Raw genomic sequence first — 19,857 nt, forward strand, 5'->3', positions numbered from 1 at the left:
ATTTTCCTTAGGAGTTTAAAAAGGCCACTTCTGCTGACCATGTCAAAGGCTTTAGTCAGATCAACAAAAACGATGTAAAGGGGTCTGTCTCTCTCTCTCTCTCTCTGAATTTCTCCTGCAGTAGTCGTAGAGAGGATATCATGTCTATGGTTGATTTACCACCTCTGAATCCACACTGAGACTTTGGGTAGACACTAGAAGGTATCACTTGCAGCCTGGATAGTGCCACTCTAGAAAAGATTTGCCAACTATGCTGGGGAGAGAGATATCCCTGTAATTTTTGCAGTCACTCCGATCTCTTTGTTCTTTTATATTGTGACTATATTTGCATTACGCATATTCTGTGGGACATGACTTGCTTCCCATCAGCTGCAAAGGAGATTAAAGAGTTCTGGGAGCAGGAATGATTCGTTGATCTTAACTACTTCCGCTGGAATGCCATCACTCTCTGGAGATTTTCTATTTTTTATGCAGTTTATTGTTTTTTTTAGATCAACAAGGCCCGGAAGATCATCTAGGCATTCCAGTGCTGTAAGATCTGGTAGAGAAGCCAGGGCAACATTGTCTAACTTATTTTGTGTGACATAGACATCAGGGTAGTGTTCTGCCCATCGTTCAAGCTGCTTGGATTGATCAGTAATTTTTTCTCCAGATTTGCATCAGGCTTAGTTACTGTTGGACCCGGGGCCTCTTTTATGCCATCATATGATTGGTGTATTTTATGAAAAACTCGCTTGCATATTTTCTTTAATAAACTAAAAAGTTTTTCTTTTAGAAAACAAAAAGTAGCCGTTGCATCTAAACTTTGCAAGCTACGACGAATGGTGAAATAAGATGGTTCATGTTTCTTTTAATTTTTGTTTGAGATGTGAGTGTGACAGACGGACAGACTGACATTTTGCACAAACCTAATAGCCGCTTTTTTCCTTACTGGGGCTGCTAAAAATGCTGCAAACGCCTCATTATTTATGTTTCACTTTTGTGCAAGATTTTCGACTCGTCTCGGTCAGTGTATCAAGAGGAACATGAATGTCACAAATTTTCAATGACAAATCTTTTTTTTTAATTCGTGTATGTCTCACTGTGTTCTGCTTTTTAAGTACTTAAAAGTATAATGTATACATTAAAGGAACATTTATAATTACCATCAAATAAAAAATAGCCGAAAAATACTATAATGATAAAGTGTTAACTTTATTTATATATTTACAGTAATAAGTATTTTTTTCTATAGCTTCAAATGACTAAAAATTGTAGCCAAAATTTAATTCAAGTTCTATGTATTTTATATTGTTAAGTGACTTTTATTCAATTTAAGCCGTCGATACCACTGTCTAGCTTACGCTATCGAAGCTTCAGCTGACATTCCAGATGTATCTAATAAACTATTGGGTCAGTTCATTAAACCTAATCAACAGTGTCAACTAAATTACGGAAATGCTTCCTACTATTGCAAGGTAAGTGAAACTATTACTGAATTTTAAAAAATCGGGAAGGCTGATGTGGACAGTATAGAAGCAGTATTTAAATTTAACAGCTGCGATGGGTCGGAATTTTATCCCGCATGGAGACGACAGCAGGTTAAAGGTGATCTTTTTTTTTTTTTTGGGGGGGGGGGGGGGAAAGCGAGCGTAAAGGAGGACATTGTAACAGATTTGCGCCCCCCCCCCCTTTTTGTAAGCGCTGAAAGGCTAACTGAGGCGCACTGTCGACTTCACTGTCAAAGAGGAATGGCAGCAAAAGAGACAAGTTAAGAACTCTCACAAAGGCTAAAGGACACTCACTTAAGGCCCATGGAAGTGCCATTAGAGCAGACAGTCACAGAAATCGTAAAACAAACTTAAATATACCCACTGCGGACAACGTTTTTAAACGTTTTTGTCGACAGTTACAGTTAAGGTGGAAAATATCCAGGTGACAAATACCTATCTGTCTATCAATCTCTCTCTCTCTCTCTCTCTCTCTCTCTCTCTCTCTCTCTCTCTATATATATATATATATATATATATATATATATATATATATATATATGTTATAACCCTATTCGCGACGCAAAAGGGTTAACTGTGTGTGATCAGCTGACATATGTGACACAGGCCAGTAATACAGTTTAGCGTGCTATATTGAAAGGCAAGGGACAGTACTGGCATGAACTTTGCACGTGAATAGCACGTGAATAGCGCCCGTGTTATGGTCATCTGATCATAAGCCTGGGCTGAGCAGAGACACAGTGTGTAAGAAAGCGGCAGTTCAAGACCGGAGAGCGTTGAGACCGGGACTGTTAGTCAGCCATGAAGTCGGTCCTGGTGCAGTCCTCCAGTGAAACGTACGAGCCTAGGAAGAGACAGTAGAATTATGAGTTTAGTACAGTGATATACGGTCTAACGTTGTAGCAGTTGATTGTGTTGCCAATTGTGCCAATATATATATTGTTGTAACTCTGTTCCCACGCCTCACTGATGGTGCGCATCTGAGCACTACTAAACACTAGTAGTACAGGACATACTTTAGACAGGAAAAAGGACTGTTGTGGATCCGACTGCAGTGATCTGCAAGTTACTGAAGTCTGGGCTGCCCTGACTCGAGAGAACGTCCTTTGTGTTATCTATGAAGTGTGTTGAGGACCTGAGGCGGCACTGGGAAGTGTGTCGGGGGTCTGTATTGGTAGTTAAGTAGAAAAGGACTGGTATCACATGAGATATGATATTCTGGGACTTAATGGCTGAAGTCCATGCCTGTACATTGTATTATACGAAAGGAAATGTGTTAATATCATGATGCAACCTACATGTGTGCATTTGTTTATCTGCATATCTATCTATCTATCTATCTATCTATCTATCTATCTATCTATCTATCTATCTGTGTGTGATCCTTAAAGGATTACGGGCACGACATGCCCTAAATTGTGCCGATGTGCCTAAACTCAAAACTCAAACCCATTTACACTTACTATCAAAGACAAGAATATTTCTTTTTTTTTTCTTTCGTAGGGTGCAGAAAACACTGAAATTGAGGACATATGTCATTCAATGTATTGTCGAGATCCCTTGAATTCTGATGACTGTAGATTGATGGAAGCATATATCGGGACATCCTGTGGCGATGGAAAAGTAAGCTTTCCTAATATTTATAGATGTACAGATTTTATTTTCAAATCAGGGCAAGCGTCATTAGGAGTTACCATTCAGCTATGGACCCCACCAATTTTGTTTTTACTTATAACACTATAATGGAGCCATTTCATTTTTTTTTTAATTTAAACTTGTAAGAATGTAAGAGTATAAAGTGAAACACTCCTTTATACAATATTTGATCCAGCTAATTTTATCTTACGTTCAATTGGAACAGCCCTTAAATTCGTATATCACTACCCCCCCCACACACACACACATAGACACACGAATTTTTCTTCGCAACAAATAGACCCTAAGTCTTATGTACTTACTTACTTACTTACTTAATCCTGTGCAATCCCAGGGGAGCATAGGGCCTCAACCACACCTCTCCACCGAACTCGGTTCTGAGCAGCTGTCTTCATCTGCTCCCATGTCATTCCAGTACCCTCAGCTTCACTGATGACTGACCTCTTCCAGGTTTGCTTGGGTCTGCCCACTTTCCTCTTTCCTTGTAGGTTCCACTCAAGAGCCTGCCTTGCAACATTGGTAGCTGGTTTTCGCAGGGTGTGTCCTATCCAGCTCCATTTTCGTCTTATGTACCCTATTTGTTAACGCTTCTTTTCAGTTCTTATTTAAAATATTTGATTGTATCTATTATATTCTTTTTAGCATTGGTCTTTCTTAGCAGCCCCGTAAGGGGAAAAGCCGCTATTTGGTTTGTGCAAAATATCCATCTGTCCGTCTGCCACACTCAGATCTCAAAAACTAGAAGAGATATGAAAAATAGTATTTCACCATTAGATATGGCTTGAAAAGTTTAGCTGCAATGGCTACTTTTGGTTTTCTAAAAGCAAACCGTTTAATTTATAAAATTAATTATGGAAGCGATTTTTTTCTAAAATACACCATTTTTAAAACAATTACGTAAATGTAAGGGAGGCAATGTTACACTATGTTAACAAAGCACGACATTTTTTGTGTATTTTCAGTACCACTAAGTCAAATATATTTATAAAATGTACAAGAAATGTTCACAACAAATATAAATAATAGTTAAAGTTGTTTTTTCTGGTCAATTAGTTGCTAAACTTAAAAGAAAACATGCTTTTTTGTTTATAAAGGCTAAGAATGCACTTTGTATGTAAATATCACGCACATTTTCTAAAATGGACTTTATATGCAGCGACTTTCGTGCATTAGCGTGCCATGTATCTGCAGGACATGGTGCTATCAGTTCACTCCAAATTTTAAAAATAATCAGATTTTATTTATTTTTTGTTTAGTGCCCCCATCAGAATAAAAGAGGCTTATTTTTGTGCGTTATGTCTGTCTGTCACGATTAGATAAAAAACAATTCTAAAAGCTATTGAAAATCTGATTTACCCTTTAATGTTCCTCTCATAACATCTCAATAGTTTTAAGTATTGTTAAGGCCTCCGCGCGGTGTTGATTCTTGACAATATGTCTAGAGTAGATCTGACTGGAAGTAACGCTGAACTAAACTAATTCAGTAACACCGGCGAAAGGCCGAAACAATCAAATATGTAGTCGACGCTGATGTTGTTCTATAAAGATATTTAATAATCAAGAAGGGAATCGTCCGATGTCAGCTATGTCCGTAAATCCGTATCTATTCTATTGTACTCAAGTCTACTACTCTACAAGAAGCGTCTTCCTTTTAGCGTCGCTTAGAGCGTTCTTGTTTTTTTAACCAACTTTACGTCATCGTCGCTAAGTAAAACTTTACCCTATTCCCGAAACAAATAACTAATTCCTAATCATGTCATAACAACTCCTCCCCCTCCCGCTAAAAAAAAATTGCCTGTCAATTTTTTAATCTACTGTCTTAGTCTTACAATGTGCAAGGGCCAAAATGTAGGGAAACATAAAAGACAACACAACTTGAGTCTTGATTGCGATTTCAACTTCTCTTCCTGTGTCCACAATCAAGTTCCTCTGAATACATATTTCCCTCACGTGTCACTAACTGATACTGATTATTAGGGGTGCACCGGATAGTACTTTTCGATATCCGGCCGGAGCCGGATATAACCGGATAGTACAATTAGATATTTGGCCGGAGCCGGAGCCGGATACCTACATGACTCAAACAGCTCGTTTTACTGAAGTTTTTGCAAATCTTCTATATAACATACCTATATTCATATTATTTTGTTATTTACTTTCTTACTTTAAACTCTATCACTGATTGATAAATTAAAATGAACAGCATTTTTTTTTACAGATATGCTTATCATAAACTAAACAGTTAAACCAAAATATGATTCGGTGGTATTATCAGCTGTCCAAGTGTCCGTTGAGAAAGCGATGCTTTTAGCATCAGATAGCATTTCACGAAGCTTTGAGGAAATATTGTCGTAGATATCTGGAATAACACGTTCTGTAAAATATTTGCGATTAGGCACAGTGTATCTTTTCTCCAGTACTTGTAAAAGTCCAATAAATCCAGACTTCTCAACTACTTGGTAAGGTTCCATGTCAGTTGCAATCATCTTTACTATGACCAAGTGAATGCGTTTAGCATTATCACTATTAATATCCCACAATTTAGCTTTGTCTTAGACCTCTTTAATCCCTGGTTGCTGCTTGTGTGTGAGGCTTGACGAATCACTGGAGCTCGTAGACGTACTGGCACAGGCAGTGATATTACTTGATGCTGATTTCAATGCAGTCATTTCGTTGAATAAGTCTGGGTGTTTCGAGCGTAGATGACTAATCATAGTGGTGGTTGAGAAGTCTTTAGGTTTGCTGGTTTACCACGTGACATTACTATTTTACAAGCATTGCAAACTGCTTTAGAGTTGTCCATTGTTTTGACATTAAAGTAACGCCATATAAGTGATGACTTTTTATCAGCCATTATTATTATTATTTAATTTACTAAATGCCCTTGCAAGCCACTTTTATACCCGTGGCTTGTGTAACAAAATACTTGTAGGGGTGTGTCCTGTAGTTCAGCGCTCTAATTGACATTTCTCTTCAAGTAAACAAACTTAGTGTCATCATCTAGTGACCTCTAGACAGTGTCAATATGTCTTAACAATTTGGTTTGTGGTCCAGACCCTTGATTGACAACCTATCTCATAATAAACAAACTCATACCAGATTAACCTTATAGAGATTTGGCTTGTAGTCCCGCCCCTAATAAAAATTCTACTCCAAGTAAACAAACTCAGTTCCCTCATAAGATGTGACCTCTAGAAAGTGTCAACACGTTGACATCTGGCTTAATGTGGTCAGCTGCCTATCCGTGAACTCAATGTTATGGACTAAACAAACAAAAGGAGGTGGGGGTGCTCATCTCTACCTCTGGAGATATACTCGCACATCTAGACAGATTATCAGCGTGACGTAGTTAAGGAATATTACGTGTTTACAAGACCACTCAAAGGTCAAGACAAGCTTTTGAAATGTGCCAGACATCGCTGCTACGTATGTAATACGAATTTATAATGTAAAGTCTAGTCCCCCCCCCAATAACAAACCTAGTTCCCTCGTGTGACCTCTAGAGAGTGCTTACGTCCATCGTATGTCACTTGGGGTCACCTGTCAATCAATGAACTCAATGTGATGGGCTAAACAAATAAAAGGGGAAGGGAGTTGTTCATCTAGAAATATACCTGGTTACATTAGAGGTGTGGCTCTTGTAGTCCAGCCCCCCCCCCTAATAAAGATTAACTACTAAGTAAACAAACTCAGTTCCCTCGAAAGGTGTGACCACTAGAGAGTGTCAATACGCTGACATTAAACCTACGTCCATCGTATCTGACTTGGGGTCACCTGTCAATCAATGAACTCAATGTGATGGGCTAAACAAATAAAAGGGGAAGGGAGTTGTTCATCTAGAAATATACCTGGTTACATTAGAGGTGTGGCTCTTGTAGTCCAGCCCCCCCCCCCTAATAAAGATTAACTACTAAGTAAACAAACTCAGTTCCCTCGAAAGGTGTGACCACTAGAGAGTGTCAATACGCTGACATTAAACCTACGTCCATCGTATTTAACTTGTGGTTACCCACCCATAAAATACTCAATGTGATGGACTAAACAAATAAAAGGGGGTGGGAGTTGTTCATCTCTACCTCTGGAGATATACCCGCACAGCTAGACAGACGTCTGGTCAGCATGACGTAGTCAAGGAATGTAGCATTTTAACATGTTAACTAACTTACTCAAAGGTCAAGACAAATTGAAAAAAGTGCCAGCCATTGCTGCTCTGTATGTAAAGCGCATTTATGATGTAAAGTTTCATCTCTATTTATATTAAGTTATTAACACGCCTTGTCTTAATAATACACGATGTTTGGTGCATATTCATAATGGCTCTATTTTTAAGCACATTATTTTGTTTTCATATAAACATTAATACATTTTATAACAGACAGTAATGGAACTAGGTCCACTTTATGCATATTAAATTATGTACTATCCGGTTTACTATCCGGTAGTGATATCCGACCGGAGCCGAATAGCACCGGATAGTAAAAAATGCCGGATATACGGCAGAAGCCGGAGCCGGAGGGACTATCCGGTGCACCCCTACTGATTATCCCTCAGATCTAGTCTAGATTACGCTAGATCTTAATTACTTCTTACCTGTTTTCACAGCCAGGAGTGTATATAACTTACTCATACAAATAAACTATGAAAATTAACCTAAATACGATAAACACCAAACTATAGATCTAGTTCTAATGAATGAGACTTTCGTCTGACAGTAAGACTTAAGACGGGAGTATTTCAAACAATTAATACATGACGTTACTAAAAATGCTTAACTAAATGATTCACATTCACATACAGGACGACTTAACAGCTAAACGTATATATGGACCTCTTGCTAGATTACACCTAATTTTTTAAGGATATCCCCAATCCAACACGATTTAACCTGGTAGTGATAATCTAGCGAGTGGTCACTTCCCTACAGACTCTAATTATTCTAAGGAGAAAGTAGTTAAATAACACTTGACTTATCTGTCTAAGAAGCGGCGATAACTCCACAGTCAGTCTCGGGTCCACTTTTACTACGCTAATGTCTGTCCCGGCGGCAAGGCTCACGGCGATGTGAGATAAGGACAGCGAACGTTTCGGCTCTCCAAAGTCCTTCGGTACTGGTCTTTAACGGCTCCGGTTCTTCGGTGGTACGGCGTCTGGTTCTGGTTCACGGTGATCTGTCGTCAGGCTCCGGTTCGTCGGTGACGTAGAGTCTGGTTCCGGTTGCTGGTTCCAAGGCAGGTACGGTGGTTCCAGGTGGTCGTCTGTCCAAAGTGAAACTGGAACGGTCCAACAGTTGACACAGCGACAAAGTCAAAGTCCAGTGCTAAAATACCGGCTATCTGGCTATCTAACGTGTAGCACAGATTCAGCCGAGACTTAGATCAAATTAGCACTACTGTACTTAAGTGCCGTAGGCAGTATGATGGCTCCTACGTCAAAAGTTCTTTGGCGTGACCTCAACGGTCGATCTTGGCCTTGCAGAGGTGACCTTAACGTTCGTTCTCAAGATGCCGGGCAGGCGATATCTCTTCAGTACGGCTTTGACAGGACGGTTTTCTTCCCTTCAACAACTGTTCCGGATGTTTTTGTGCAAATCAAATCAATGCTAACGAATGTTTGTTTGCTCTTCTAACCTATATTACATTTAATTTCCATGCTTAAACGTTGCAAAAACACATGATCAATAATATGTTGTTCCGTTTTTTTTTATGTAAATAGCATATATATAGTGCATAAAAATCTCTATTATAACAGTTATATTTCATTAACTCTAAAAATGTTCCGGATATTGTTTTATACAAAATGAGTTATGACAGATAATTGTTTGAAATATGACAATTGACTAATATTACACTTATATTCTTTGACAATACGTCACTTTAGTTTGATTATCGATATAAAATTTTTCCGTATTTTGATCTTTAAAAAAAAAATTAAAAATATCGACAATAGGTTGTTAGGGTTTTAAAAAAAGAAAGTAATTTAGTAGAAACGATTATTGAAAATTACTTTTTAGACTTGTTTTACATTTAATTATTTTCTTGATGAAACATAACAAAAGTTTTTTAATCGATAAAGAATGTTCCGGATTTCGTTTTGAAAAGAAATCTGATTCATCCACACCCGTCTCAGGCAGAGTTATGTTTACCAAACGCCTAAAGGCAGCACGAAAAAACCTTCTCCCAGATATCACCTCCCCCCCCCCCACTGGTCCACAAATGTAATGGAAACATAGCGCTCTAAGCATGCTACAAACATGAAAGTAGGGCTATATAAAAGCTATAATAATAATAATAATAATAATGCTTTCAAACACCATCTATTTTTTATTGAGTGTTACAAATTATCTCAAGGCTATACACTTAACATAGATCTTACTTATAGTTAAGTGTAGAACATTATATCTGAAAGTTGAAATAAAATAACCACTTCGACCTAAGTCTATACTAGGTTATGCACTATAATGTTATTTGACTTTTAAAATTACTTATGTATGTTTCAGATCTGTTTGTATGGAAAATGTGTCAGCGTCCCATACGCTCCACAAGTTGATGGTGTGTAGTTTAAATGCTTATATCTTCTATTTCTTAAACCTAAATACTGAATTTTAAATTGGGTTGATGCGTTGACCAAAACGATAAGAGAAAGTAGGCACCATGGGTGTAGCCAGGATTCATTTCTGTCGGGGTAGTGAGTGAAACTATTTGTCTTTGCACATACACATACAGACTTACCAAAATACAAAACTGACCCTACTAGACCTGATCCTACTAGAACTTTTTCTAATAGAACTGATCTTCTAGTAGACTTGATCCTAATAGAAATTATCCTAATAGAACTGATCCTAATAGATAAGGTATGATACGAATAGAAAAGATCCTTAAAGAAATGGTTCTAATAGAACTGATCGCAATAGAATTGATCGTACTAGAACGGATCCTAACAGAAATGATCCTAATAGAAAAGATTCCAAATAGAAATGATTCTACTTGAGCTAATCCTAACGGAACTAATTCTTATAGAATTAACCAAATAGAAATGATCCTAATTGAAAATATTCTAATAAAAATGATCCTAATAGACATGATCCTTATTGATCCAAGCCTAACGGAACTGATTCTGGTTGATTGTTAATAAAATAAATAAATAATAAATAGAATTTGCAAAAACTGCTTGAAATGAATAATACATTTCTGCAATGGAAGACACTATAATAATTGACTAACCATTTGTCACAATAAAATACTGATGGAATATATAGACACTGAAAATAGAGCCGCATATAGAACATTTTGTTACAGTTCTAAACACATACAGCTTTCTTTATATTAGATACTGATTCTCCATGACTCGGTACTAATGCTGATTTCAAATGTCTCTCTTGAACTTAACCCATAATGTTCCGCTCAGTACCAAAGACTATGTGAATCACATATCACTAATAATACTCCTATATCACATAATTGTGAGTTGACTAGGTCTATGAATATTTTACTATGTACATGAATGACTTACTTATCTAAATGTAATAATAGTTTGTTTTTTTCCTAAAATTACTTTTTCATCTCCTAGAGACATGCGTATTTGGAGACACAAAAGAAGATTACTGCAAATCATTTATTAGTAAATTTGTGGGCAACTGTTACCAAAGTAAACACTATGACCTCTGCTGTGGCACCTGTAACAATATGTCTAGACCCATTAGAGGTAAATACAAACTTCTTAACTATTTGTAATGTCAAGACCCGTGTAACAATAATGACCATAACTACCTGTAACCAACCATAACTAGCAATACAAGCACTAACTGCCCATATCAAATCCTAACTACCAAAACATAACCCTAACAATCCATATCTAATTCAAACTACCAATATCAAACCCTGACTGTCAGGGTTCACTTAAGCTTGGCTGGACTTGGTTGGTGTGTTTCTTGATTTGGCTCGTTAGGGGGTATGAATACTCAATTACACTTATCAATACTTGTTTAGTTACTCAAATAAGAACAGTTACCACTAGATAGCCTACACATCAACTCCAACTCCAAATCTCCAAGAATATAACAATATTTTAATATCCAATATTGCTCAAATAAATATTAATAAACAAACACCAGTCCAGGAACATAATACACTAACGAACTACCAATTCACTCTATCAACCAACGGGAAACTCCCATTCAAAGACATCACATGTATACTGTTCACATTCATGCCTGGGGGGGGGGGGAGAGAAAAGGAAAAATTAAAAAAGGGATATAACTCTTTCATACTTAAATAGTACAAGGAAATAACACAATCACTCTCGTCACACCTGCCCCTGACATTGACCACCAATACGAAACCTTAACAACCAATACAAATCCTAATTACCCATACTATACCATAACAACAAATGCAAAATGCTAACTAGTCATACTTCGCACGATACACGAAATTTTAAGGGCGCTGTTTTGACGATGGCCGTTTTGGCAATAACTATTTTGGTGCAAGGCTATAAATCAGCGGTTCTCATCCTTTTTGGCTTCCCACTCCGCTGCAACCCTAAAAACCACCAACTTTAAAATTATTTTGGTTATATGTGATATTTTACGAATAATAGTTTGAACTCCAACAGTCAAAGTATCAGCTGAGAACACATAAAAAGGCACAACTCCTACATCTTCATAGTGTGAGAACATTAGTACTAGGTCCCGTGGACATTTTCCGTTAATGAACAATACTATTACATCCCGTTAACATTTTTAGTTTATAAACAATACTATTATATTAGATTAAAAATAATTACTTTGTGTGATTAAAAATATTTTTAGAAAATGTTTTCTTTTAGCGCTATTTAATGCCGTTTATTTTCTCGATACGATAAGAACTGGACCAGTTGGGATAATAGGGGGCGGGGGAAGAAAAGGATTTTACTGTAATTCCTTTTTAAGAGCAAATTTTAATCTTGATCAGAGATAAGGTGTGGGAGATAATTATGTGGGAAAAGTTAATCTTGACCGGATGTCACACTATCTATCTTTATTTTTTCAAGCCTTCTATCGCATGTTGTCCATTTCAATACCTATTACCGGCAAAGCAGCATAAAAGACTCAAACTTCTCTATTGACGCCACTGTTGCAAGGTATTCTTTCTGAGTACGCTACTGTATCACAGTGAGCCATGGACCGCCTATGCATAGCAAGAGAGAAAAACTAAACCCATTCTAGTTGCGCTGTCTCCGAAGTAAATTGAAAATCAAATGGAAAGAAAGAGTGTGCGACACTGAGATCCTAGTGTGAACAGATTTTCCCAGCATCTTTACAGCCCTCAGACAACGCCTTCGGTGCTGGCTTGGACATATTCGCCGTATAAATGACAATCACCTTCTCTTCGGTTGTCTCACGTCTAGCACTAGAAAAGCTGGTCGCCCACACCTCCGTTATATTGATGTAATAAAACGGGACCTTAAATATGTGAACATTGATACTGACCATTGGGAAAAAATAGCCTTAACTGCACTAGTGACCAAGAAAGCTATGGACAGCAAAACGATATGGGTCTAGCCTCTTGTAGAAAAGTTTGCCATGCTAAAAAAGGCCAGCTCCTCTACCACCAAAGCGAAAACCACCTTAACCTGCAATATTTGTGGACGGGAGTGTCTCTTCAAAATAGGGTTCCACAGTCACTTGAAAAAATGTTCGAGATGAACCATAATCGCCACATAACACCCTGCTGGTTAACCATCGGCTAAAGAAAGAGATGTCCTTTACATCATTGACCATAAAGAACGCAAGGTCTGAAAAAAGGAACAGAATAAATCTGTGCGATAATAATATTTTTACTAATTATTTTTATTTAGCACATAAACAAATGCATTTATTAAAAAAAAAAACGAAAAAAAAAATACTTGGATTTCGAGGGTTCAAGCATCCTCAAGATTACACTGCAACACACTAACCACTGTGCCAACGAAATGCTTATAAAATAGAAGATTTGTATAGTTCTCTTTTGTTCGATTCAAAATTTAAAGTGGCGGATATTTTTTTTTTTAAACAAAACAAGAAAGGGGACTAATTCAACATATACTTCCACATTAGTCAGGTAAAATTTATTTTCCTTATTGTATAAAAAAACTATATGATTAGTTAACAATCTATATATATAATTCTCTTCTTCCCGCAAGAGTTTGGACGAGAAGTAAAGGAAAGATCACTCTCTTATTTCTGCGGACAGTCCACGAGAAAACAATAGTAGTATTCACACTACGGATGACTGACTGCGCGCTTGACTGTTGTTTAAATTTATCAAACCCTGCCCGCTCCAATCCTCCCTTGGCCTGCGGAAGGTTTAGACTAGGAACTAATCTAAGTAATCTACTATGTATAAATATGTAAATAGCAGGGCCGGCCTTAACCATTTTGGTACCCTATGCGAAACGGATTTCGCGGGGCCAAGTTTGGGTAGGGCAGCGAGTGAAATTAAGTGAAATTTAAGAGTTTGTATTAGAAAATAAATTCGTCTATGCATTTTATTCATTCTTTACTACCTACATAATTACTTTACGAGCCTTGCGTGTAGCAAAGTCATACAGTATATCATAAAAATTTTGTTTCCTATATAGATCACGCTCAATAGCAAGAATTACCAAATGTTTCAATCTATCTTTGAGAATTCTTCATCTCATTAGTTTGAGGCGCGAGACGTTTTTTTCACTAGATTCCATAATTACGGGTATTGCATAATGCCGTTTTTTTTTTTTTCATCGAGCTTAGGATTGGCGTTTTTCATTTTGAATGACACCCCAAAATGAAAAATATTTCTTTATATATTTCAGGGACTTTTTTTTGAGTTTCAAAAGATTTTAATAATTTTCGGAGATCTCCAGGACTTTTTCGTATATTTTGCAATTTCAGGAGATATCCAGGAGCTTCTGGTAAATCGACAGAAAGCCGCGGGAATTATTTTATAAGTTATTCAATGGTTTAATTTAATAATTTACTTCTAGAATTTACGCGGGTCCTTTGAAAGTGCGTGGCCCACTTCGGTCGCATAGGTTGCATTGGTCTAAGGCAGGCCCTGATAAATAACGGCGTATGCTACGCCGTGGGTCGACTAGTAGTTTATAAACACTATTTTTTCTTGTTTCGTGAGGTAAAAGAAATAATTGTGCGAAATTTCAGATTGATCCGAAAAACTTTGTAAATATAACTTTGCAATGCAAGTAGAAAAGATTTGCAATTTGATTTTACATAACTCTTGGTGCACAGAAATTATTATATTCTCTGTATTGCTTCATACATACTTTAGTATTCAGTGGACCGAATACACCAAAAACTCCGTTTATGAAAATCTCTCATTTTAGACAAATTTCACATCTTTATAATTCACTATTGACTTGAACCAGGTTGTGAGTACGGTGATAAAAAAGAAAATTGTCAAACATATCACTGTGCTAAAGAAAAAGAGACTTGCTGTGGCACTTGTAATTACGGTACACCTTTTACCCCAATCACCAGAAGAAACATAGCAATGAGACCCACAACAGCAAAACCACTTGTGATTCGTAATTCGCCCAAAGTGTATAGAGGTAGGCCAAATTTGTTAATATTCAAAACTGCCGTGCAAGAGGCGTCTATTGCTCACGTTACACATCTGTCTAGTCTAGATCAGAGGAGCAGTAAGGGAATGGCAAAAGTATACGATGCATTGGTCTCGGCCCTCAGGGGTGAGGTGCGCCATACCCAGCCTATATTTCTATGTGATTTCGATGTTTATAGAAAATTGGGGGGAGGGGGCGTCAATGATGTACAGTTCACGTTTCGCTCACTACGCCTCAGGTTTAGATACAATGTTGTTGTGATGATTAGGGTACTATGATTATGAAGTTACATTTTGACAACAGAGGATAGCATCTACTTTGATTGCAAACACTGTAGCTCTATATACGCTGGGCTAAACAGACTATACAAAATGTATCAGATTGTATTCTTTATTGTATTAGAATTAGACTTAGTAAAATTACTTTTATTCCTACATGTCTTGACTTTTGTATTTTTCTTTCACCGTTTGAGGCACGTATGTTCAGTATAATTTAGTATAATTCAGTATAATTCAGTATAATTAACAAATAATTTAACCCCCCCCCCACAGACTCACACATACAAATGAACACATGCATGCATAGACGTTGCAAAAGTAGTCACCAAGTTTCAGCGTAGCCAAGTTTTTTTTTATTTTTTTATAACGTTAACCTCCCTTTTGTAAACATTCATAGACATAAATAAATATAGGCTGGCCGAAGGAAGTAACTTCATGTAACTTGAAAACATGTACAGCTATTGTTGTCGGATTTCCGAATTCAAGTTGCATGATCTTCAGTCTTAGAGAAAAAAAAAAACACTAGTGAAAATAATGTAATACTTATATAGGTTATGGCTGAAATAGATATGAATACTTAACTTATATACTGCTCATAAATGCTGTATAATAAAGTACACAAAATTGCAAGTCTCAAATTTTCGTTTCACAAAACTCTTTAATCGGCCAGTCTATATTTATTATGACTATGTAAACATTATAATAATTACCTAGTTTATTTTACCTCCTGCCTTTTCGTTGAGTGCCTACCTTAGAGTTACACAATATATTGTTACGAATCTCACTATCCAGGCTCTCTGCAAACTGCACCACACCACCAACTTAAAGAACTTGACAACTCAGGACTCCAAAGTAACGTAACACTTTAATAGTTGAATAAATAACAGCCAATACTGTACAATAGGCAACACGTACACTGTACAAATATCTCTCCGATAACACCGTACCGCCGTATCAACTCTTGCACTGGCCTCTCCGTCTCGTTCCGGGCTTGCGCTGGATTCAACAGTTCAGGACTGACTTCACACACTAGGCTCGTTGTGTCGGACTCGATCGCAGACCAAGATCAAGACGCCAGTCCTCTCAACTGTACTTGACAGTACTCCGCACTGAACCGTCGTAATGCTCCGTACAGAACCACACCGTTGAACTGTGCTGTAGTTGACCGTGTTTTGAGTCCCTGTCGTGAACCTTCTCTCGTGACTGCGACACCTCCGCTCTTTATATAGGGTCCCTGCTGGCCTTCTCGAACCGGACAGAACGCCGCAGGACGTTTCTAGCTTCGTCGCATGACTACATCCCTCGTGACGCTCCTGGGCTCTGTTCACGACGGCGATCCTTCCAGAACCGTCCTGTTGCCACTCGACACGGCTGATCGTCGTAACTCGTCACGGTCGAACGCTCGTCTAGCGCTGGCCTGGGGTGATTTGCGTCGGCTGACTACACACACACCACTACCCCTATCTGTGCCACCACCAGGTTTATAACAATATATATATATATATATATATATATATATATATATATATATATATATATATATCTACAGATGTATATGTATATATCTATATGTATATAGATATAGATATATATATAGTACGGCGTTTCGGCACCTTTTTTGAATGTGGGGAAAAATTATACTTTTCTTGTATTTTAACGTTTATTATTAAATTATTAGTTGTTAAAAGACTATCTATCACTAAGTACCGACATATGTTAAATAGCTAGTTTAGTTAGTTGGGTTGCGCACTTTAATGTACTGACAGTGAACGGATATTTTAGAATGACGACATAGACTTTGGGGTTAGAGGTTAGGATTGACGTGTAGAAAGTCAGTTACCGATAGACTCTTGAGGGGATAGAAAATCTAGTGGATTCTTATCTTATTTTATACAATACTGACGTCCTACGCGTCATGCATTCAATAATGCATATTAACCAGTGACTTAAATTCTGCCAAGTCACTGGTTATCCTGGCTAGCCCAGGCAACCCATTCATGGGCGCCCGCAGGAGGTGGAAGGAGGTGCACTACTTGCACCCCCCTGGATTCGGAGTGGCCAAATTATAGCTACTTTTTCGCACCATCAAATCAATTAACTTGTAAGTAGCAACTGACCAAGTAGTGCTTCCAATGGTTTATGTAGTAGTAGATTAGACCAACCATGTACGTGCACTCCTCTGAATTCTGAGTAGCCACTTTTTAGCCTTTTTTTAAAATTTTATAATGAAATACATCTTCCAGATCTGTTTTGTTGTTATTACGTAGATATAGAATTAGTCAGAATCCAAGGGGAGGAAAATTTTGCGCCATTAACACAAATGCCGTGAATTCGATCCTGATTGGTCATTTTTGTCTTTTTTTTGTTTAAAGCGATTAACACATAAATGTTTAATGTATTATATTATTTATACATAAAGTAGGGTTTGCTCTAAAGAACATGTGACTTTGTTTTCTCGACAGATTGTGAACCTGGAGATTTAGACTTGAGACCAGACCTGTGTACTAGCTCTAGTGTCTGCAAGAATGAGTTTTTTCTATGCTGTGACTATTGTTCGAGATTTTTTACACTTCCAGCTAAAACAACCAGGTCACCTTATGGTAGGACATTTGTAAACACATGTATTAACGGAGACGTATGGTAAAGTGCTTGGCTTTCGAAACGAGGATCCCGGGTTCCAATCTTTGGGATTTTTTTAATTTTGGGATCTTTAGGGCGCCTCAGAGTCCACCCGGCTGTAATTGGTACTGATTAATAGTTGGGGAAAAGTAAAGGTTGGTCTTTATGCTGGCCACACGATACAATCGCCAACAGTAAGCCACTAGAAAGAAGATGACATTTACAGCAGAGATGCCTCCATGCCAAAATGGAAATGCGTATTCCCAGACCTGGAAATGCGTATTTTGAGGGGCAAATGCGTGTTTGCCTAAATATCAAGAAATATACTCAGCAAAGACTAAAATTAAATCATTCAAGCACATAACATACATGAAAGGAAGCTATCCTAAAGTTAACACAGCATAAAGTTATATAAGAGATTTTGTACAAATGTGTCAAAATATTTACACTTGTAGTCTTTGTCTTAGACTTTTCTAGACTATGTTAGAATGATAACGTTCTTGTCACTTGGCAATGATCTTATGATCGTAATGCCTCTTGTGTACTTCACATTCCATAACAGAGGCAAAGTTACTTATAAAAGTAAGTTTGTTTATAGGCAATTTCTTTACAAGGTATCCAGCCACTGGCAATATTTTATATCACTCAGATTTTTTTTTCCAGACCTTTTTTGATGTTAGCAATGAAAGCTTAGACATCCTCTACAATCACTAATAACAAACATTTGTGATATTTGTTTTTCAGGCAGATAATCCTAATTAGTCATTGAACTTCTTTCTAATATAAAAAAGATTTGCTACTGAGTCTGCATTAAATGCCCCTGATTTCACTCTTTGAACTTAGGCCTTCATAAGTAATAGAACCTAGCTCGTCGCTAGTTACTATAGCAGTAGATACCACAGAAGATACATTCTGCAAGTTATGGAACATCAGTTTGATTCCCTTTATCATGCTAAAAGAGAGATTAAGCACAACTAATGTTTCTTCTATGAAAACCTCTGACCTTCTCACATTCATAAAAAAAAATCAAATCTAAATCTAGAATGCATCTAGATCTGTAAGCAGCTTCATTAACAGTTGATTGTTTTTTTAATGTGCATATTTTAGATTCCATAATTGATACGAAATTGCTTCCTTTGGGTAGATTTAATTATAGATCTAGATCTAGTTACAGATATCTAGAGCCTTGAGTTTTTGAGGTACCTCTTCTACTAGAGTGGAATCTAAAATTACTGCCTACATTGATTGCTACATCTAGCCAGTAGCCTAAATCTAAGTCTATTACACACCTGGTCATAACTAGAGCTTGAATGTAGACTAGAATTAGATTTAGATCTAGATTTATATCTAAATCTAGAAAAAACTAGATCTATATTTAGATTACACAATTATATCTAGATCTCAATTCTAAATCTAGATGTACGTACATTCTAGTATAGGTGCCTGACATTTCTCTGGTTCTAGATCCAGTCTAGATGTACGTACATTCTAGTATAGGTGCCTGACATCTCTCTGGTTCTAGATCCAGTCTAGATGTACGAACATTGTAGTATAGGTGCCTGACATCTCTCTGGTTCTAGATCCAGTCTAGATGTACGTACATTCTAGTATAGGTGCCTGACATATCTCTGGTTCTAGATCCAGTCTAGATGTACGTACATTCTAGTATAGGTGCCTGACATATCTCTGGTTCTAGATCCAGTCTAGATGTACGTACATTCTAGTATAGGTGCCTGACATATCTCTGGTTCTAGATCTAGTCTAGATGTACGTACATTCTAGTATAGGTGCCTGACATATCTCTGGTTCTAGATCTAGTCTAGATGTACGTACATTCTAGTATAGGTGCATGACATCTCTCTGGTTCTAGATCCAGTCTAGATGTACGTACATTCTAGTATAGGTGCCTGACATTTCTCTGGTTCTAGATCCAGTCTAGATGTACGTACATTCTAGTATAGGTGCCTGACATCTCTCTGGTTCTAGATTCAGTCTAGATGTACGTACATTCTAGTATAGGTGCCTGACATCTCTCTGGTTCTAGATCCAGTCTAGATGTACGTACATTCTAGTATAGGTGCCTGACATATCTCTGGTTCTAGATCCAGTCTAGATGTACGTACATTCTAGTATAGGTGCCTGACATATCTCTGGTTCTAGATCCAGTCTAGATGTACGTGTCAGGTGGGTTTTTTCGCTTGGGTAGGGTATGATATGATGGTCCCGTATCCCCAGCCTGA

The 19,857-nt window shown here is 37.4% G+C and overlaps 1 protein-coding gene across 4 annotated transcripts in view; it reads left to right on the plus strand.

Moving 5' to 3' along the window:
• The window catches only part of LOC106065898 (uncharacterized), an 86,899-nt gene that overhangs the window by 50,504 nt on the left and 16,538 nt on the right, over nt 1-19,857 (plus strand). For 3 of the 4 annotated variants that reach the window (XM_056033813.1, XM_056033812.1, XM_056033815.1), the window contains 6 exons: nt 1,319-1,457; nt 2,994-3,113; nt 9,643-9,694; nt 10,713-10,847; nt 14,526-14,708; nt 17,461-17,598. In XM_056033813.1, coding sequence (XP_055889788.1) covers nt 1,319-1,457; nt 2,994-3,113; nt 9,643-9,694; nt 10,713-10,847; nt 14,526-14,708; nt 17,461-17,598 — 767 coding nt within the window. The remainder of the gene's footprint in view (nt 1-1,318; nt 1,458-2,993; nt 3,114-9,642; nt 9,695-10,712; nt 10,848-14,525; nt 14,709-17,460; nt 17,599-19,857) is intronic. The other variant, XM_056033814.1, reaches the window with a different exon arrangement.

This window comes from Biomphalaria glabrata, chromosome 6 (assembly GCF_947242115.1).
Source record: "Biomphalaria glabrata chromosome 6, xgBioGlab47.1, whole genome shotgun sequence".
NCBI classification, from domain to species: Eukaryota; Metazoa; Mollusca; class Gastropoda; family Planorbidae; genus Biomphalaria; species Biomphalaria glabrata.